At 45.8% G+C, this 22,210-nt stretch overlaps 1 protein-coding gene across 7 annotated transcripts; it reads left to right on the top strand.

The window, feature by feature from the left end:
- The first annotated feature begins 1,846 nt into the window (after positions 1-1,846).
- LOC136519007 (uncharacterized) lies at positions 1,847-18,740 on the top strand. Of its 7 annotated transcripts, none has more exons than XR_010774672.1 (9): positions 1,847-2,092; positions 3,831-4,038; positions 4,119-4,211; positions 4,307-4,369; positions 4,452-4,547; positions 4,674-4,783; positions 5,880-5,946; positions 6,035-6,144; positions 18,603-18,740. XR_010774672.1 is itself a non-coding variant. In XM_066512679.1 (6 exons), the coding sequence occupies exons 1-6, from the start codon at positions 1,914-1,916 to the stop codon at positions 4,665-4,667; spliced, it is 675 nt and encodes a 224-aa protein (XP_066368776.1). In that variant the 5' UTR covers positions 1,847-1,913; the 3' UTR covers positions 4,668-5,007. The 7 variants fall into 7 exon arrangements, 5 of the variants coding, with proteins under 5 accessions (XP_066368776.1, XP_066368775.1, XP_066368774.1 ...); XR_010774673.1 differs by lacking the exon at positions 18,603-18,740 and adding an exon at positions 17,479-17,579; XM_066512679.1 differs by lacking the exons at positions 5,880-5,946; positions 6,035-6,144; positions 18,603-18,740 and having other exon boundaries at positions 3,831-3,866; positions 3,951-4,038; positions 4,452-5,007.
- Positions 18,741-22,210: the final 3,470 nt, after the last annotated feature.

Here is a 22,210-nt window from a genome sequence, read left to right as displayed (position 1 = left end):
AATAATGACTGCTAAAAAATTAAATATAAGGACGCACGTTTAGTAATGCTTTCTACAGATGCAATAACCCACAAGCCAGATAGCCTTACATGTCCTTGGAGTCTTTTTTTTCTCCTGTTGGGTAAGTCTTGCTGAGTATAATCGAGTACTCAGGGTTTTATTCCCCCTGTTGTAGGTGATCGATGGATGGTAGAAGACTTTTGTGTGTGGAAACCTCCTGGTGCGCTCAGCGAGGATTTCCTTACGTTGTTGACGTATAGTTTATTCAAAATTTTCACAAAATGTTTTTGCAAAGAAAAATACTTACAGCCTGTTATCATTCCATGTATATGAATGTTCCTCTTGTTAGCGCTTAAACTTGTCGTTATATACATTTCCGCTGAAAACTTTGATAACATTGTTATTTTCCGCTGTTATAATCAATTGAGGTAATATTCTGCTATTGTAATTAAGTGATGTAAGAATGACTTAAAAATATTGTAAGCTTTATTCTCTTATTTATGATCCTGATGGAAAAACATGGATTTCGCGTTCTTCCTTGGGGTGTGCTCGACGGAACAGCACAATTTAGCGCACTCTCTTAGGTACTTAGTGTCTAATGGAGGACATGTACCCTTGACAGGGCATTAGATTTGTCGGTTCTGCCACAGCTAACGCAGCCGAATAGCTGACCGGTGAGGGCGTTGGGCACCCAGAACCTCTGCTCCTTCCACCACGTCCGCAGCGCGATCCTCCGCTTGTTAGCCTGCTGCCGACGTTGTGGTGCGCGAGCACCAAGGCACCCATGCGCGCGGCGGTGGCTCCCGGCGGCAGTGGCCCATGGCGGCGACCACGACCCAGGGAACGAAGCGGCACACGCACAGAGGAGAAGAAGACGGAGCCAGTAGCGGTTTTGGTTGGGGCAGAGGACGGCTGCAGGCAATGGAACACGACGATGCTGTGAGCTCTGCTCACTGACCATGGTGGTTGCGGCGGCGCTCTGTCGATCTTTATCCTTGAGCTATAATCGACCAAGGTAGGTAGTCCATCGGAACCCACTTGCCCTCCTCTCCCTCCCCATAGGCTTGGATTAGAAAATGGTGAAGCTCCATAGAGCTGCCATAGTGGTTGCGGCGACGCTGCTGTGCCCCGTGACTCTGCTCTCTCTCCTCTCCCTGTTGCGCGGCGGGTGGCGGCGTGGCTGCGACGGCTTCACTCGCTCACTCGTCCCGACTGGACGGAGCACGCGGTGGTGGGGGGCGCGTAGCCGGCGGTGGGGTGCGCGACCGAGACACCGCAACCGTGGCGGAGCTGGGCGAAGTCCGCGTGGGCTTTGGTGGCGTGGTCACGCGGGTAGCGAGCTCCGACAGCGGAGCGCACAGGGGCACGGCTGGAGCCGAGGAGCCACACACGACCGGCGACGAGCTACGCGCATCCAACATCGGGCTCAGGGTGGGCTCGCCTCACCGCACGCATCCGTCGCTGCCCTCAAGGTCGGGCCACGCGCTGACGCTCGCGCAGGCCACGCCTGCCGAGCCACCGTCGTTGGCCTGTTTTTAGATAAGATGGAGGTAGAGGAAGATATCAGGATGAGCAGAAAGACGGTGACTAGGTCACTTGCGGCTTGGCCCCACCGGCTAAAGAAAGAAGGTTATTCTAGGTATCGTCACTGGGCGGGCCCGCATATCAAGAGTGTCAAATGGTAGGCTAACAGAAATTGGACTGACGTGGATGAAAAAAAAAAAAAGAGTTTAACGTCGTGGTATCCACGTGCGTTCAAACTTTTTAGAGCCGGGGGCCTGGATCATCTTTGCTAATGGCACACGGCTAACAGACTCAAATTCACTGGCCTGAATTAATCTTCCGGTCCTGAATAAACTGGTGGCGGAAACGAAGCATCTCACTCTCAGGTAGTCAGGTTGCGAGTTGCGACAATGGCGTCGTCCGCTGCTGCTACCGCGAAGCTGATCGCGCTCCCGCCGGCGCCAACCCGCGGCGGTTGCTGCTGCTGGAGGGCATGCCCCAGACCCACGGTCCCCGCCGCGGCGGCGCGCCTCGGGGTCTCCGCCTCCACCGCCTCGTCGGACGTGCCGGACTTCCTCTCGTCCAATTGGTCAGTACCCGCCGTTTCGACTTCCCTTTCCCCTCGCTGCATCTTGCTCTGCGCGTGTGAGAAGTCTCAGCTAGGTTGAGTACACGTTACGGGATCTAGTTAGATTAGGTTGCGTAATCAGGGCAGACACGGATAGCTGATGGGGCTTCTGGTTTTGGTTTCTAGTGTGTTCTCAAACACATTTTGGTGACTACTACACCACTTTTTTTTTCAGTTATAAAGTAAATATATTTGTAAGAATGACACAAAATGCCATGAAAGTATCATTTGGATTGATTACCGTGATCCGGACAGTCCAGGATTGGAACAAAACTCGAGGGGAAAAAATCGTTTTCAGGCAAAAACAATGTTTTCAGGTACATACATCAACTGAAATTTGTGTGCCTGACTGAGCACTGTATTGACAGGATGTTATCATTGGCAATGAAAGTATGTACTGGAAACTAGTTTCTCTGGACTTGACTAAGTCTATTAGGTGGTAAAATGGTTCAATAAATCAAACAGACAAGTGTTTCCCCTTCAGGTTAGACATCCAACAGTAGTGTATGAACTAAACTGACATCAGAGCCTCAATTTGGCTTTCCGTGGAAAGAAACCATACCATTCATTCTCCAACCCACCTTTTGTCTACCAAAACAGTCACATGGTTACAGCTACCTGGATGCTGCATATTACAAAACATTGTGGTAGTAATTCATTCACTTCAGGGCTTCTGTATTTGTTTGAATTGGTTAGCTAGACCATACATGGCAATTGGATATGCTAAGCGTCATTGTGAAAGCATGTTAGGAATGGATAAATACTGGGTCAGGAGGGCCTGTTTCCTTCTGCCATTTCCAAGAACATGCTCAGTTTTTTGGAGTTGTGTGCGAGACTGCGAACATCCCAAGTGAGGGATGCCTGTTTTTGGAGGACTTGACTCTTCTGAAGATTAGGTTGCCTGCACAGCACATATAGGGAAACTGTAACCTGAGGCAGACAGGCTGAATCGATTTTATTACTTGCATATACATCCATCAAAATTTTATAAAATATAGTTGCAGGGATTTGGGCAGCCAACTGTCATAGTATATAAACTCATATGTTATTGTTCTACCTAACTTTTCTCTCCAGTGTAGGGCAAAAGGGCCACGGAAAGGACTGCTGTCTTTTCACTTTTCATTTGTCTGCTTTGTTTAAATTTATTTATCAAGTCATTTTGCTTCCTGTTCTGCCTAAGAACTGCACAAATAACTGAGAAACTAATGGCATAGCATACCTTTTCCACAAATTTACAGTGAGTTGTGAGATCGTTACCATTACCTATCAGGTATTCCTTTAGGCCAAAAAGCTTAAGGACATCCTGAAATATCCTCTCCCTGTAACAACTGTTCTGGCAAAGTGGCATGTCCTCTCCTATAAAATTACTTTTTTTGTATTGTAAATCCTGTCTTCCTTCCCCCAAGATCATGCCTTACTGCATAAAATGGTTGGATTTGAGGACTTTCAGGCCTCTACTTAGATTATTTTTTTGTGAGCTTGGCAGTGGGAAATCCCACCTGAACAATTCATACCATTAAGGAGTAGCCTCTACTAGGCAATAAGAAACTTGTGAAGTTGTGTCGACCATGATATGGCATGCGTTTATGGCCTAACATCCCAGATGTAATAATTAGTATGACATAGTACATGAACATGAGTTAATCCCGGAGTTGATGCGCTTGCAATACTGACTGGAACTTGCTGTTGTTTGCCTCAGGCTTGAAACTCGCAAGAGAAAGCCCTTCGGTCCCAGGTTGAATGTAATGCCCTGTCTGAAAATAATTGCAAAAGAGCATAAATATTTAAATCTCAACATTAAAGGGCGTACCCAGTGCAGAGAGCTCCCGCTTAGTGGCAAGCCTTACTCTCGCCTGTGCAATGCGAGGAGACCGCGACTCGAACCCAGGACCCTCCGGTCACAGACGGTAAGACTCTACCGCTTGCACCAGGCCCGCCCTTCTATTTAATCTCAACATTGGGCATTTAAAACGGTTCTATCTTTCAGTTTAGTGCAGAAGAAGCAGTCGAATACCAGCTTGAATCCTTAAAATACAATTATCAGCCCCACCAAGATTATGGGATAGAGGTCATGTACCGGGTAACTATACAAGCACGAAAATTCTTCATTTCATCGGTCATCGTGTTAATGAAACTCAACTTTGATCAGGCTGACGAGTTGTGTGGTCTTATTAGTTTGCAGGCTTTGACCCCTTTGAAAGGTCGACTTACTTTGGACGACAGTTTGATCTAGGACAGGTAGTCTGAAACCTATTCCTTCTGGATTATACTGGCAGTCATAGTGTGTTAGTACTGACTAACTGACACCAATACATTCCAGTTTGAACGCTTCCGGCGATTGTTTCACCATTCATCTTACAGAGTGCTGCTGGGCCACAAAGAAAGAAATATATTAAGCAGTTTATGGGTTGAAGAGGTATTACAATGCATAACAGATGAAAGTTATCATAATTCATATATACATAATTATCTTCATTCTCGGAGAATTAAATTTATGTCATTCTGCATCACACCATGTTCAACGGAACCGGTTTAAACAAAGAGTTTGGGTACAAGGAGCCCGTCCAGGGAAAAAGGACGTACACAGTGCAGAGAGTTATTCTTGATGCTGCCTGGCTGCGGATACAACAGGTCAATGACGTGATGAAGCAGGTGAACACGTACTATTTGCAGCAAGTTCCGGCGCGGTTTTTCTGTCTTTTTGGTTCTTTAGTCGCTCCTAAAATTTATGTCACATTGAATATTTAGATACTAATAAAGAATATTAAATATAGATTAATTACAAAACCAATTATATAGATGGAGGCTAATTTGCGAGACGATTTTTAAGCCTAATTAATCTGTTATTAGCATATGTTTACTGTAGCATCGAGTTGTCAAATCATAGACTAATTAGGCTTAAAAGATTATGTCTCGTAAATTAGTTGTAAGTTATGTAATTAATTTCGTAATTAGTCTATATTTAATATTCTATGCATATGTCTAAATATTCGATAGGATAGAAATTTTAGACGGCCCCGTAGAAACTAAACACCCCCTTGCTATCTTTTTTGAGTTTTGACCCTCGCCTCAATTCACTTTTATATGTTTAACGTGTTTGGTGGAGTCTGTGGCGTCGCTTTTCAACATGTGTTCTCGTGACCTACGAGGACTTAAAAAACATTGTTTTTACCAGTGTTTTCCTAAACGCTAAACGGTAAACAGTCGGTCACTTACCGTTTAGCCATTATTCGGGCTAAACGGTCTACTAAACGGGCTAAACGGTCAATTAAACGGGGTAAACGGACGATTAAACGAAAACAGCGCACCACCGTGTAGCGTGTACACGGCGTGTACACGGGCTACACGGCCGTGTAGGCGAACAGTAGTTTTTACAGTACAAAACAGAGACCGCTGGGCTGCAACGAATATATGTAAAGGTTTTCACACTCACCGGAAAGGGTAGGAGTTTGGTTCTCTGGTCATTTGTAAAATTCATATCACATCAAATGTTTAGATAATAAGGAACATTAAATATAGATTAATTACAAAACTAATTATATATATGAAGGCTAATTTTTGAGATGAATTTTTTAAGTCTAATTAATCTGTCATTAGCATATGTTTACTGTAGCATCATGTTGTTAAATCATGGACTAATTAGTCTTAAAAGATTTGTCTCCCAAATTAGTCGCAAGTTATATAATTAGTTTTATAATTAGTCTATATTTAATACTCTATGCATGTGTCCAAACATTCGATGTGACAGGAACCGCGGGAACCAAACAGCCCCTTGCAGTGCTGGTTTGTAGCCGAGAACGGTGATGATTGGGCAGGTCAGTAACGTGCTTGCGAGACGAAAGGAGCATGAGATCGACTGCATATATCTATCTATCATCTGACTGACCTCTGTGATCTATGCAGTGTGGCCACTGAGGCACTGACCAGGTGATTCGGTGAAGAAAGCAGCATCTCTGAGACTTTGACCCTGCCTTTTTTCGTACTACTTGTTACTGCACTAATCATCCACTAGAGTAAGTCCAAAAACTTCACTTGGAAAAAGAATCCTTCCATGAAGGACTTCATGGTACACACGATTTGCATGAAAGCGAGCAACGAAATGGCCCCGAAATACCCTTTCATTTACGTACTACTTCTCCAAATAAATTAATTTTCAAATTACCAAATTAATCTTTTTAAATTTTAACTAAATTTATAGGAAAGAGAAGGAAGATTTATAACACTAAATTAGTATAATTAGATATACTATAAAATATATTTTTATACTATGCTCATTAATGTCATAAACATTTATACTCTTTTTTTTAATAAATTTGGTCTATAACACAAAAAAAGTTTTACTTATGACAACTCTAGAAATTGATTTTTATTTAGAGACGAAAGAAGTATATTATAAAGTGTGTGTACTACATGTATTCCATAAAAAAATGTAAATTAGGTTTGATAAAAGTCAAAACAAATTATTCTAAATTCGACTATTTTATATAAAAAAATCCAAATACATGGCTTGAAATAAGTATACTAAAAAGTATGTTTCATTACCAAGATAATAATATATTGATTTAAGGGCCTGTTTGGATCTTATTCTCATAGTAAGACTTTGGAATGTAGATATTGAATGTAGAATTTGGATTCTGGATAAAAAATAAATAAAAGGTGTTTAGATCTTATTCTCATAGTGATTACTGCCTTTGCACAATGAAAATCTTCAAATAATAGGGGTAGGATTATACAATCTCACTCTAAAATTCGAGTGTTTGGATCCAATTTTCATTTTTCTCTCGTTAGCGTTTTCTAGGAGATCTACACAGGGCCTTACTATAATTTTTTAGAAGTAGAGTAGAACCGTATCTTTTCTATATGGAGGAAGTATAATATAATCTACGTACGTTCGTGTACACGTGTGTGTTACGCTCGAAAAAGGCGTAGTCCACCACACGCCGCGCAGGCGCGCACCGCATGTTCGCGTATCGTCCGTCCCCCGAGCTCCGCGCCCGAACGTGTGTGTATGGCTGGACCGGCACCCGCGCAGCCGCGCACGGCTCTCTCGGGGGTCCGGGCTAACCGCCTGGCTCGGCCGCACCCACGCGCGAACACGGCGCGACTACAAGATGCCGGGCCACCACGTCGCGTTCACCCGGGGCCCTCCCCTCCTCCCGGCTCATCCTCCTCCCGCCCGCCCGCCCCGGTCCCGTAACTGTCGCCGTCGAGCCCCCATCCGCGTGGCGTTTGTCGAGTGCGTCAGGCAGAACGCATGAAGCGCCGCTAGCGCGTCCAAGCCTTCGAACGCAGCACAACCCCGGGTGGTTGCTTGCCCGGCCCACCGCTGGCGCGCGGACTCTCTCCTGCTCATTCTGCCTGCCGCCCACGCGGCTCCGATCCGTCGGCCCGACGATGTGCGTGGCATGGCGTATCTTTCGGTTTGGATCTCCGAGACCGATCGGGTAGTAGGTGGGCATCGGCCTCGTCACGTTAGCTTCCCGTGACATATGCATTGTCCTCTCTTGTGAGAGGTAGCAGTTGGGGTAACGAGAGGAGTAGGCAGATACAGAGGAGGAGGAAGAACAATATATGCAGATGAATGATTAGCTCGAGTTTTAATTCTATTACAATAGCCATAGCCTCCTTCCTGGAGTTCTCTTCCCCTTTATACCGATACAAAGGACATGCCTCTTTACGCACGCAGGCGGAAATCAGACAGCCCAATCCCTTCCGGTGTATTTTGGGTTCACCTTCCTGGGCCTTGGCTTGTCGGCCCGTAGCTTTGAGATATCCTGGCCCGTCTTGCTCGTAGGCTCTTCTAAGGTAGCACTCGGTAGCTGAGTACTGACATTCCCCCTTCCTTTGGTCGCTGCTTGCCCCCAAGCAGTGGATCTTGGAAACTCCTGGCAAAGGGCCTCATAATCCTCCCAAGTGGCGAGTTCCAATGGCAAGTTGTTCCATTTAACCAGCACTTGAGACACACGAACATCATCGCGAACCACCGAGTGAGTCTGCAATATCTTCTCTGGAGAAAGATGTAATGCAAAATCAGTTGGGAGAGTAGGTACCACCTGATGAGATGCACCCACGGCCTTCTTGAGTTGAGAAACATGGAAAACCGGATGAAGCAATGAATGAGCAGGTAACTCCAACTTATAAGCCACAGACCCAACACGGGCTAAGATACGGAAGGGGCCGAAGAAACGAAAGGCCAACTTCTGATGAGCACGTGGAGCAAGAGAAGACTGCACATATGGTTGGAGCTTCAAGTACACCAGCTCATCCACTTCGAACGATCGTTCTGAGCAGTGAAGATCAGTGTGCTTCTTCATACGCTTCTTGGCTCGATTGAGATGATGTTGAAGGAGCTGGTCCATCCAGTCATGACCAGAAACCCACTGAATAACCTCTTCATTAGCTATGGAGCCCGGAGCAACAGGAAGCAAGCGAGGCGACTAACCATATAATGCTTCAAATGGAGTTCGTCCAGTAGCAGAGTGGGTGCAGGTGTTGTACCAAAACTCAGCAGCAGTAAGCCAAGAACTCCATTTTCTGGGACAAGCATGAACAAAGCAACGTAAATATGTCTCGAGGCACTAGTTGACTCGTTCAATCTGCCCGTCGGACTACAGATGATAGGCTGAGCTATGACAGAGCTTAACATCATCCAATTTAAACAATTCAGACCAAAAGTGACTAGTGAAGATCCTATCACGATCTAACACCAGTGACTGAGGCAAGCCGTGCAGACGATAAATAGTACTGAAGAAACTCTATGCCACACCAGCAGCCGTGAATGGGTGTTTTAGTGGAATGAAGTGGCTGTATTTAGTTAAGAGATCCACCACAACCATAATGCAGTTGAAGGAAGCAGATAGAGGTAAACCTTCAATGAAATCAAGCGAAATCACTTGCCAGGCCCTGTCAGGCACCGGGAGCGGTTGGAGAAGACAAGGCAGCTTGGAGCGGTCGGGCTTGGATTGCTGACAGACCGAGCAGTCTCGTACAAACTGATGAACAGCCGTCTTCATTCCTTTCCACGCAAAACACTGCTTGAGATGACGAAATGTCACAGGTGCACCAGAATGGCCACCCCAGGCACTGGCGTGGAATTCAGACAATGGACGCTGTTGCAAAGAGACATCATGGCCAACCCAAATGTGGGATCGATAGCGAAGGACCCCAGACTGGAGGGTGAAATTGGGCACTACGGCCGAATCCAAAGCCAATTTAGCAATCATAGACTGAGCCGAGGGATCCTGAGCATAACTAGCCACCACGGCTGATATCCACGATGGGACCAAAGTAGATACTGCCGCACACGACGCCATTGGAGCTGGGTGCTGTGACAGAGCATCCGCTGCACAATTATCAGAGCCAGGACGGTAAACAATGCGGTATTGAAGCCCAAGGAGCTTGGAGAATACACGTTGTTGCCAATAAGTATGCAAACGTTGGTCAGACAGCTGAGTCAGACTCTTCTGATCGGTGAGAATCACAAATTCTTGAAATTGCAAATAAGGTCGCCAGGCTTGTACTGCCAATAAGATGGCCATGAACTCTTTCTCATAAGTAGAGAGTCCTCGAGACTTCGGCCCTAATGCCTTGCTCATAAATGCAATTGGATGGCCTTCCTGCATTAAGACAACACCAATACCAGCCTCAGATGCATCAGTTTCAATAGCAAACGGTTTGGAGAAGTCAGGCAAAGACAAAACTGGTGATTGACAAAGAGCTTCTTTCAATGTCTGAAAGGCAACAGCATGATCTGGAGTCCACACAAACAAGGAGTGTTTCCTGAGTAATGCAGTCGATGGCTTGGAGATAATACCAAAGTGGCGTACAAACCGGTGATAATATCCAGCTAGTCCCAGAAATGAACGAAGTTCCTTGATAGAAGGAGTCGGCCAATTTGCAATAGCTGTCAGCTTAGAAGCGTTTGTGCCTACACCTGCACCACTGATGATGTGTCCCAGATAGGAAATAGATGTCTGAGCAAATACACATTTAGATAACTTCAGGTGCCACTGATCCTTAGTAAGCAACTGAAAAACAATTCTTATATGTTGGAGATGCTCCTCCAAACTCTTACTGTATATCAGAATGTCATCGAAAAAGACCAGTGCAAACTTTCTAAGACAAGGGTGCAAAGTAGTGTTCATGGCACCTTGAAAGGTTCCAGGAGCTCCTGTCAGGCCAAATGACATCACTCTGAACTCGAATTGGCCAAAATGTGTCTGGAAAGCAGTCTTGAATTCTTCACCCTCTTTCATGCGAATTTGATGGAACCCTGCCTGCAAATCCAGAGTAGTGAAATAATTAGCACCAGCCAGTTCATCTAACAGCTCTTCAATAATAGGCACTGGATACTTAGTTTTAGCAGTAATAGCATTCAGCTGTCGATAACCAATGCAAAACCGCCATGTGGAATCCTTTTTCTTCACCAGTAAAATGGGAGAAACAAAAGCACTGGAACTTGGCTGTATAATCCCTTGTTGCAGCATATCATTTACTTGTTTCTCTATTTCAAATTTAAGGATGGGAGCATATCTGTATGGCCTTACAAAAACTGGTTGAGCACCAGCAATCAGTTGTATAGTGTGGTCACAGTTCCTGCTAGGAGGTAATCCTAATGGTGGGGTAAATAAATGAGCAAATTCATCCAACAATGGTTGAACCATAGGACTGACAGAAGAATGCTCAGGCTAAAGAGTTTCCGGCACTATGGACAATTGCAGAACAGAACCTGCTGAAAGAGCAGCCATATTACCCCAAAGATATACAGACTAACCCTGATATGGAATGTAGATCCACTGTTGACTCCAATCCACTTGCATAGGACTGAAATGGGACATCCAATCAAGGCCTAGAATCATATCATAAGAGCTCAGAGGCAACAATTTCAAATCAGTGGTGAAGGAATGGCCCTGTACCGACCAACTAGCAGTAGGAATGTGAGAATCACAACTGAGCACTGCCCCATTAGCTACCTGAACTGTTACTGCAGGAGATAATTGTTGGACACCAGAGAGGGAACCAGTCAAAGCCATACTGACAAATGAATGAGAACTACCAGAATCTAGTAAAATAGACAATGGATTGCCTTGAATATCACCAGATAAACAGAAGGTCTTGGGGGAATGAGCACCCGCGACAGCAGCAACAGATAGATGCATCATAATTTGAGCAGCAATAGGAGAAGTAGGACCTGAATCATCAGCATGAATGTCTTCTTTAGGAAAAATGTCCAGGAGCTCTTGGACGAGATGGAGCTGAACTGCCTCAGAGCAGCGATGGTCATGACTCCATTTGGCCCCACAGCGAAAACATAAGCCCTGGGCACATCATGCAGCACGCAGGGACTGAAACTTCTCATCAATAGTGGAAGAGGAAACTGGCCTAGAGTGTTTTCCATCCACAGCATCAGTACAGGGTGGTGGAATAGGTAGTGGTACTCCACCATGCCACACCGTCTTCTGGTTAGGCACAACATTAGAACGCCTGAATACCCTCTTGGTAACACCCAGCGCCTCTTCCTGCAATTCAGCCAAAACGCAAGCAGCATCGAGAGTAGACAGCTTGTGGACAAGCAAAACAACTTTAATGTCATCACGTAATCCATCAATGAATCGTTGAACATAGTATAGTGGGTCTGGGTGTTTAGCATATGCTTTAAGTTCATCTACCAAACTGACGAACTGCTCAATATAATCGGCGACTAAACCATTCTAACGAATGTGGAACAGATGACGCAAAAGCAATTCATGCTCATCGCGTCTAAAACAAGAGAGCAACTGAGCACAAAACACATCCCACTCTATGGACTCAAGGTCATCTTCAATTGAAGAGAGCCAACGCTTGGCGGGGCCATGAAAATGCATAGTGGCAGCCGAAACCTAGACAACAGACTCAACACGGTAGAGGTAGAAATAGTGTATGGCTTGCTTAACCCATAGCTTCGGATGTTCCCCTTCGAACCTAGGAAAATCAAACTTAGGTAGTTTGCCTGTGTGATCCCCCCTAGATCCTCCCTGGTACCCGGACTCAAAATGGTGACTCGGTGGAGGGTGTGGTGGATGGGCTGGCGGTAAAGGCAATGGGGATGGGGAGTGGCTAGACGACATACCCTTGGCATGTGGTGGCAACAGAGTGGTGACCACTCCGAAGCCACCCTGGTCGACGCGGTGCCCGTTGGGCGGGTTGGCTGCATATCCCGCAGATGGGCGCAGGGCAGCCTCGAAGCCACCATGCGGAACACGAGTGTTCGGCAGAGTCGGTAGCTCTGGCTTGTAGTTCGGCGATGGAGGAGCCGTGCGGAATGTTGGGGACGGCGGTGAAGACTTGAGCGCAGGCGAACACATGGGGTTGTTGGCGAAGACGGCCACGCTCGGCGAGGCAGGGGCGGACGAGGACTTGGCGATGAGCACGGACGACATTGATCCATGAACACCAGGAGTAGTGCTCGGGCCATCCACCATGGATCTCTCCATGAACTTGGAGATCTTCCCGACCTCCAGCTTGAGGGACGCCAGGCGGTTCACCTCGACCCGCAGATCGTCGATGAGTTCATCGACTCCCGGGTGCCATTTGTCGAACACCTTCGCTGCGTTCTCCAGCGCGTTGAGGTGAGTCGACGAAGAACTCGCGGTACCGCCGATCTTCTTCTCTAGGTCATCGAAGCGGCGGTCGATGCTATCGAAGCGTGTGCCGAAACGGCGATCCATCTCATCGAGCAATAGCTTCTGAGTGGGGTCCATCACGTCGAACTTCTTCTAGCGACGGGTGAAATGGTCATGAGATGTGGCAGACGGGGGATCCAGATCGGTGATTCACACCACAAGTCGTGACTCTGGGATCAGAATTATGGAATCCCCAACTCAAGCTGTAGATCACAGACTCAAATTAGGGTTAGACTGACCAAAACCGTTGGAGTACGAGCAACCGATGGGGATGAGGGAATCGAGCGACCGGTCAGTGTCGAGGATCGAAGGAATCCGATACCAAATGTGAGAGGTAGCAGTTGGGGTAACGAGAGGAGTAGGCAGATATAGAGGAGGAAGAAGAACAGTATAGGCTGATGAATGATTAGCTCGAGTTTTAATTCTATTACAATAGCTGTGGGAGTTGTTGATTACCACGATTACCAAAGCAAGTTATTGATCAGAACTGGGCTGATTATGAAAAAGAGAGTAATGAGGATGAATATGTTTGACAGGAAGGCCAATGGTGTCAGGAGGTCTAACAAGAAGCCAGAAAATAGGAGTGCAATGCCTAAGGAATAGAGAACTGGAATAGGCTCAGGCGTCTGGTAAACCTCAAGTGTGGCACGCTAAGCAAACAGTCGATAGGGGGCAACCATCGGCTAATATTCAGATGGTTTTTCTATTGCCGTCAGAATTTAGAGCTCCAGCGGACCAAGAAGTTTATTCAGATTTTGATGAATCTGAGTATGAGGAAATAGTTGTCAAGTTGACAGTTATACAGCAGGCTATATTCGATAAGCCAATCAAACATCGGCACTTACAGGCTTTATATGTAAAAGATTTTATTGATGGGAAGTCAATGAGCAAAATATTGGTAGATGGAGGTGCTTCTGTTAATCTTATGCCCTATACCATTTTTCGCAAGCTTGGCAAAGGGCCAAGGGATTCAATTGAAACTGATATGATGCTTAAGGATTTTGGGGGTAATGCGTCTAAGACCTAGGGGCAATGAACGTCGAATTGACAATCGGAAGTAAGACTTTGCTCACCACATTCTTCGTCGTTGATGGAAAAGGGTCATGCAGTTTACTCCTTGGTCGTGATTAGATTCATGCAACTGTTGTGTGTCATCAACCATGCATCAATGTTTGATTCAATGGCATGGAGATGATGTCGAGTTGGTTCGCGTTGATGAATCTGTGAGTATCGCAACAGCCGATCCAGTATATTGGGAGCTAGAAGACTTCGATTATTTTTCTGACAAGCTGTGGGAAGGAGGCTTCATTAAGATCAGTAATGAAGACCAACAACCGATCCAAGCAATCGGCTCTGAGAGTTTGTTTTAATAGATAATCCACTAGATGGTATAGATGGTAAACTAGGACATGGCTTTACGTCGACCGATGAATTAGAAGAGATAGATATTGGTTCTAGAGATAGGCCTAGGCCGACGTACATAAGTACCAAGTTGGATCTTAAGTATAGGCAAGAGTTAGTAGATCTATTGAAGGAGTTTAAAGATTATTTTGCTTGGGAATACTATGAGATGTCTGGTCTAGACCGATCGATTATCGAACATCGGTTGCCAATCAAACTTGGATATCGATCGTTTAAACAAGCTCCGAGAAGATTTAACCCAAATGTTCTTGATGATATCAAAAAGGAGATTGAAAGGTTGCTAGAAGCGAAATGTATCCGACCGTGCCGATATGCAGAATGGATATCGAATGTTTTTCCTGTATATAAGAAAAATGGGAAGTTAAGAGTTTGCATTGATTTTAGAAATCTGAACAAAGCTACACCCATGGATGGTTATCCAATGCCGATAGCCGATATGTTGGTAGATGCAGCAGCCGGGTACAAGGTTATTAGTTTCATGGATGGCAATGCAGGATATAACCAAATTTTTATGGCTGAGGAAGACATAGCAAAAATAGCTTTCAGATGCCCTAGCGTAATTGGTTTGTTCAAATGGATTGTGATGACCTTTGGTTTGAAGAATGCCGGTGCAACTTATCAGAGAGCAATGAATTATATTTTTCATAAGTTGATTGGTAGGATTGTTGAAATATACATCGACGATGTGATGGTAAAATCCAAGGGGTACAAGGAACATCTAGCTGATTTGCGAGAAATTTTGGAGTGCACAAGAAAACATGGTCTAAAGATGAACCCTAATAAGTGTGCCTTTAGAGTGTCAGCTGGATAATTTTTGGGTTTCATGGTCCACAAGAGAGGAATCAAAATTGGTCAAAAAAATATGAAAGCAATTGATGAGGCAATACCCCCAACTACGAAAACAGAGTTACAATCTTTGGTTGGTAAGATCAATTTCATGAGGAGATTTATTTCAAATTTGTCAGAAAAAGTTTTGTAACACCCTCGGTGTTACGTTGTACAGTTTTTGCTAAAACACCGCATGAGCATCATACTTATGTGTAAATGTGTGTAACATAAAGTATAAATCAATGTACGACACTTGAAACGTTCATCCGAAACAAGAAACAAATGTTACGCTTCATGTCGCTTAATATCGTTTAGTATTCTAAGCGAATTTTTTTATTGAACAAAAATGCTATAGAACGTTTATGCGAACTTTGATAAAGTTTGTAGTACAAACTTCGTAGACGACGATGAAATACATGCGGTTGAGGACGAGGTTCGCTAGCTAATATGTCAAGAAGCTCAGAAATTGAAATTCGATGCGAAACCGTTCGAGGTTTATTCATTTCGCGTTAAGTCTGTAATTGGGTCGACGAAGCCATGTTTGGAACATTTCGCGTTAAGTCTGTAATTGCGTTAAGTCTGGCTGCTCTGCTCCTCCTTCAGTGCATCCGTTCGTGGTTGCTGCTCGCCGTCACGTCGTGTCATGTCGCTTGCCGTGCGCGCCGTTTGGCGCTGCCGTCCCGCTACTGCTTCCGTTGACATCGGTTGTGTGCGCGCGTGGGCTCGTCCTGCTTGCCTCGTCCTCACGCTTACGCTCGAGGCCACGCCAAAGGTGCCTGTCACATCGCCTAGAAAGTCGTCGGCCGGCCGAGCCACGCCAAAGCCAAATTGATGCGCTGGCCCCCTTTCTTTGTACCGAGCACGTTTGGTGGTCAAGTGGTAGGACGGTGTTGTGCCAAACCGGTCACTGTGGCAGTGGTACAAAGGAGGGCGCCAATTTGAAATTTTGCCGTCGCTAGCCGCTATAAGTTCGTAGGCGTCGCTCCTGCAACTGGCCTCACACACTCCACCATTTTCCAATTAGCGGTGCACCCTACGAGCTCAGGTAGTTAGCTGTCGAGTGAAGTCATCTCGGCGTTCGTTCGGCCTACAATGAGGTGAGGCGGGGCATTCTTCTCGCAGTGGTCCGCCATGGCCACCAGAGCGGGCGCATGGCCAGAGCATCGTGTGGTGCTTCGCCGTTTCAATTAGGCTGTGCCTTGAGTAATAGTTGACTTGGTTATCGCGCTCGTGCAGTGGTTTCCGTGCTCCTAGGGTAGCTGGTTGACCAAATTAGGGTCGGGGTTCACCGGAGCGCGTAGCCGGCCCCAGCGGACGTAGGTAGATGCTGTTTCCGTGGCCGACGCGTTTGAAGGTAGTAGCGGACCAATTCAGACTTCTACATTGTTTAACACATCCTGTAGATGGTCACCGAGTAGTAGTAGAGGCGTTCGAATAGGTGGTTTCGTTGGCGTCGGGCTACCGCGGCCAGACACCACCGCGGCACGTGGCCACGCCTGTGTGGTGCGCCATTCTGGGCGTGTGTTACCTCAATCCATTGCGCGTGGCACGAGGAAGCTGGTGGGGATGCTGGTGTGTGCCGAAGTGGTCGGTGCTCGCCGGCGTTTGGCCGGTGAGGTCGTGACTCTGTTAAGTCCGGCTAGGGGCGTCGCGACATGAATTTGAAGTAAACCAAGGGGCTAAGTGCTAGAGTTAGTGAGAGGAGGGAATAGTGGAATGGACTGCGTTGCTATTTGATGGGAATCCGAGGGCTCTTTTGCATGACGTGGCATGCGCGCGGGTCTTTTCCCTCGTGGGCCGCTGGCGCGCATGGGTTGTGCCAAGCTGGGTCGCGCCGGTGCGCTGCGCAAGTGCGCGCGTGGGAGTCGTTTGTTGGGCCGGAGCGCTCGCGTGGGCCACGGAGTTAGAATCAATTTTCTATTTTTCTATAAATTCATGCATATTTATTCAATATTAGTTTGAGCTGAACTTTAATAAATTGCAGTAAATCGTGTAGATGTCCAAAAATAGTGAACCCAATTTTGTTAGGTTCGCAAAATTACCATCTACTTGTTAGTACAGTTAGATTACAATTAGCTATGATGATGGTAGTTTTATAAATTAAAACTAAAGAGCTTAGTATTATGTAGATTACTATTGTAGGAATATTTGTGGAAAATTGGTGATAGCTATAGCTATGAAAATTTTACAGTAGCCTCACTAGATTATTATGTACTTGCTGTAAATTTTGTAGCCCTAAAGCAGGATGATAAATAGAGTAGCTATTATCCTTACTTTATCTTATATAGCGTAAATCAGCATTAGGAGTAAGAATACCTGTAGTTGCTATAATAATAATGAATGTCATACTTCAAACTTGTTATCGGTAACAATAGATAGCTTAAGAGTTGCTGTTGTTATATTACTAAGTATTGCACCATCATTTCATGCATATAGATCACGAGCTAGTAGACTTCGTGCCCATCGACGAAAAGGAGTATGACGAAGTGATTGAGGAGTACGAGGAGGAGATCCTCATGTAGGAGGGTGCCCCAGAGCCTTTTGGTGCTGACCTTACTGACCCGTCGCCTGCCCAAGGCAAGCCCCGATGCATAACCCTTATTTTAAATGATCACTGAATATATATATGATGTGCATTTTCGTTACAGGCATTTTATTAAAATCGCATGCATAAATATATCTACCTATGAGTCCTACTAGTACAGGTCGAGTAGCCGCTAAGCTTAGGATATCGATAGCATGAGTAACCTGCTGTTACTCACAAGTAGGTGATAAATATGATCACTCCTGGTAAAATGTGGTAAAGGTAAATGGTGATCGGACAGGGATATGGTTTGGGTATTGGTGGGTGTAAGGGGTTGTGTCCTACGGCCAATAGAGCATAGCTTGGTTACACTTTTTCCCTGTCTGTGTCGATTAAGGACCGGTCGTTGCATATGGCTTTAGACAAGTCACAGATCTATTGTCCCGAGCACATACTTGGGTATGGGTGCAAGGAAGACTTGTTGCTCTCTTATCATGGATCTGGCTCTTTCTAGACCGACTGATTGGAGGTGGAGATGGTGGAGGTCCTTGCACCGCACTAAGTCCGAGACTTAGGAGTGGGGGCTTGGAGTCCAAGTTTGGACGGAGACCTAGACACCCAGGACAGGAGAGTGATGGGTTGGTTCTGCTTGTGCCTGGGGTACAAGCGGGGCGTGTGTCTTCGGGGCACCCAGCTGGGGGCATTGATTCGCGAATCGCCGGCGTTCCGGTACGGCTTGTCTGCGGTTTAGCACCGTAGTAAGAACTGAAAGTTGAAAGGAGAAGAAATGGAACTGATTGCTCAACTCTTGCTTGAAAGTAAAACACATGCTTATATAGACTGGATAGCTAATAACTTAATGCAGCTAATAATAATAACATAAGTGAGGACTCACTATTAGTATTGTTTTCTGCCCAAAAGAAACCAGCAAACCATAAAGCTTATCATATTCCTTGGAGTCAGAAAATTATTCCTACTAGTTGGGTAAGTCTTGCGAGTACATTATGTACTCAGGGTTTATTTATCTATGTTGCAGGTGATGCATGAGAAGTACCTTTGTGTGGAGGACTCTTCTGGTGGGCTCAGACGGAATCCTCGTTCTATCGCTAGATGTTTATTTAAATTCCGTTGTTTATCATTCCGCACTCTGACATTTGGTAATGTAATAATGTACTTTTTAAGAACTTTTGATGTATAAAATGGACATGTATTGTAACTCGTTCTCATTATTGGATCCTTGAGAAAAATGTGGATCTTTCGGGTTCTCTCTTAGGGTGTGCTCGACGAATACCGATCGATGTAGCCTGTTTTCGGGGTGCTTAGTGTCTGGTGGGAGACGAGCACCTCCGTAAGCGTGCTATTTCGGACGGTTCTGCCACAGTTGGTACCAGAGCCAATAATGGTTACGAGTTTCATCACTCTTTTTCAAAAATTTAAAAATTTGACCAACAAAAGCTTTATGAAAAGTAGGATATGATTAAGTTAGTTAAATAAGTATAAGCCCTAGCAATATAGTCTATCTAGGATAGCGACACTGGTTTATCTAATCAGTTTTCCATATGTACACCGACTTACGTTACGTAAGAAATCGCTTAGTATTTGCGGAAAGTGAGTGTGCGATGTGCCAAAAATTTTAAGAATGCCGCTATATTCTGGCTTGAGTGAACGTATAGGCCGAAACATGCATCATGATAATAGCATCTTACTTAAATTGAAATCCCCCTACACGTATAATTGAATTAGTAAATTGATAGGACTAACTAAAGGAATGCTTTAATAAATGTGCTGTCATTCCTCTAATTCCTTGCTTCTAATCATGAAGGTTGTTCTAAATGGATGGTTCCTATCTCTTACAGATGAATCTAAGGTCCGGACACGGGAGCACCAGTGCTGGGGCGGCTCACGGTCTTGGCGAGGGCCAAGGCGAGAGTGGCTAGGCCCATGAGCACAACGGGGAGAGCCATGGGGCTCCACTTTTGTCTCCTCTGCCACCTCTGCCTTCGATGACTCACGCTGAGATGATGGCAGAGATGTTGGCTGCTCATCGTGAGTTACCCATGCCATGGAGATAATGGCACATGCTGTCACGGGCTTCGCTCGCGGAGGCCATGGGGGCAACGGTGGGAACGGGGGTGGTGCCCGCCATCCTGAGGGATCCTCCTCTTACTAGGACTTCCTCAAGACCTACCCGTCCACCTTCACGCTGACAGATGAGCCCCTGGATGCAGAGCACTGGCTTTATATTCTGGAGCAGAAGTTTCTATTGCTCAACGTGGCCGATGAGCAGAAAGTGTGTTTTGCAGTGCAACAACTATTGGGGTCCGCAAGTGCATGGTGGGATACCTTCCATACCATGCATCAGCCTGATCATTCGACAACCTGGCAGGAGTTCACCACAGCATTCAGAGAGTTTTATATCCCTGCTGGTGTCATCAACCAGAAGCTAACTAAGTTCCTAGAGCTGTGTCAGGGGAGTATGACAGTGATGGATTATGTTAATAAGTTCAATCACTTGTCCTAGATGCTGGCATTCATGTGGACACTGACGATAAGAAGAAGGATCGCTTCTTTCGCGGTCTCTCTTTCATCCTTCAGGAGAAGCTGTACACGGTAAACTATCAGACCTTTAGGGCACTGATGAACGCCGCCATTGCCATGGAGGGTTTTTAGCAGGAGTCCCAGGCAGAGTGGAAGAGGAAGCGGGTGGCTGTAGGGTTTTCCAGCCACCCTCATACTCAGAAGGTATAGGTTGTCCGGCGGGGGCCGTATCAATCATTAGGCAGGCCTTCGTTTCGGCAGCCCCAGCAAACTTCTCAGACTTCTTCCATATAGTATCGTTCTCCCACACAGCAGGTGCAACCCCAGCAGCCTCAGGGATAGCAGGTCCCACCTCGCCAAGGATTTGGAAACAAGCCTGGTGCTTGCTTCAAGTGTGGCAAAGGTGACCACTATGCCCGAGCTTGTCCCCAGAACTAGCCAGCTCAGTCTACTCAACCATCAGTGAACTCCAGACTTGTTAGGAGGACCGTAATCAAGAAGAAAGTGCCCAGCAAATCCGGACAGGTGCATTTCACAGATGCTGAGCAGATATTACAGCAGGAACTGGTGATGGCTGGTATGTTTATCATCGATTCCCATCCAGCCAATGTGTTGTTCGATTCTGGTGCATCACATTCTTTTATGAGCATGAGATTTGTAAATCGGCACAACTTACCACTTATGGCTATACCGTATGCCTATAGAATCAGTACTGTGGGTTCGCAAATGTTCATCAATACCCGAACGAACATAGTAAGCTTGGTATTAGGCACCCACACTTACCGCCTACAGTTCATGGTAATGCCTGGGTAAGGCATTGATGCTATTCTTGGAATGAACTAGTTGCGGGTATATGGGATAGTATTGGATATGAAGAAGAGAAGTGTCGAGTTACGGCTTCCGTCTTCTGAGGATAGGATGTCTCTGCTTGTACCCTTAGATCCAGTCTTACCTATTACTGCCCATGCTGAAGCCTCTCCTGATCTTACCCCATCCCTGTGGTTTGTGAGTTCCTGGATGTTTTTTCTGAAGATCTTCCTAGGTTGCCACCGAACAAAGAGGTAGAATTCTCCATTGAGCTAGAGCCTGGTACTGTCCCTATCTCTAGACGCCCGTATCGCATGGGTCCAAGGGAATTGGCAGAAATGAAAAAGCAGCTGGAAGAGTTGATGGAAAAAGGTTTCATCCGTCCAAGTTCTTCACCATGGGGCTACCCAGCCATTTTTGTGAAGAAGGATGGTACTCTGCGGATGTGTGTGGATTACCGCCCTCTTAATGCGGTAACAGTTAAGAACAAGTATCCTTTACCCCGCATAGACACTTTATTCGATCAGCTAGCTGGCGCCAAGGTGTTCTCAAAGATTGATCTTCGATCAGGCTATCATCAAATCAAGATCAGACCATATGATATACCAAAGACAGCTTTTTCTATTAGGTATGGGCTGTATGAGTACCTAGTGATGTCTTTTGGTCTCACCAATGCTTCTGCCTTCTTCATGTACTTGATGAATTCAGTCTTTATGCCGAAGCTAGACAAGTTTGTGGTAGTATTCATTGATGATATACTAATTTATTCCAAGAATGATGAAGAGCATGCACAACACCTTCGGATTGTACTGTCTCGACTAAGGGAATACAAGCTTTATGCCAAATTTAGCAAGTGTGAATTTTGATTAGATCGAGTGCAGTTTTTGGGGCATGTGGTAACACCTGACGGCGTTTTAGTAGATCCTAGAAAGGTGCAAGATGTGTTGGATTGGAAGTCTCCCAAATCTGTGCACCAGATTCGTTAGTTTCTTGGTCTCGCTAGGTACTATCGGCGTTTCATTCTGGATTTCTCTAAGATAGCCCAGCCAATGACCAAACTATTCCAAAAAGAAGCTAAGTTTGATTGGAGTCCAGCCTATGAAGAAGCATTCCAAGCTCTGAAGACATTTCTGACCACTGCTCCTATGTTGGCCCAACCAGATATTGATAGGCCCTACGATGTATACTGTGATGCCTCGAAGACGGGGCTGGGGTGTGTGCTTATGCAACATGGGCGTGTGATAGCTTATGCTTCGTGCCAACTGAAAAAGCACGAGGTGAATTATGCCACCCATGACT

This window comes from Miscanthus floridulus, chromosome 17 (assembly GCF_019320115.1).
Source record: "Miscanthus floridulus cultivar M001 chromosome 17, ASM1932011v1, whole genome shotgun sequence".
Taxonomy (NCBI): Eukaryota; Viridiplantae; Streptophyta; class Magnoliopsida; order Poales; family Poaceae; genus Miscanthus; species Miscanthus floridulus.
The sequence above is the reverse complement of the archived record's forward strand: the minus strand, read 5'-3'. Positions and strand labels throughout refer to the sequence as shown.

Coding starts and splice junctions, on each gene's coding strand:
- LOC136519007 (XM_066512676.1), top strand. CDS start 1,914: ATGGCGTCGTCCGCTGCTGCTACCGCGAAGCTGATCGCGCTCCCGCCG. Junction 4,212..4,306: donor GGATAGAGGTCATGTACCGG/GTAACTATACAA, acceptor TGGTCTTATTAG/TTTGCAGGCTTTGACCCCTT. Junction 4,370..4,451: donor GACAGTTTGATCTAGGACAG/GTAGTCTGAAAC, acceptor AATACATTCCAG/TTTGAACGCTTCCGGCGATT.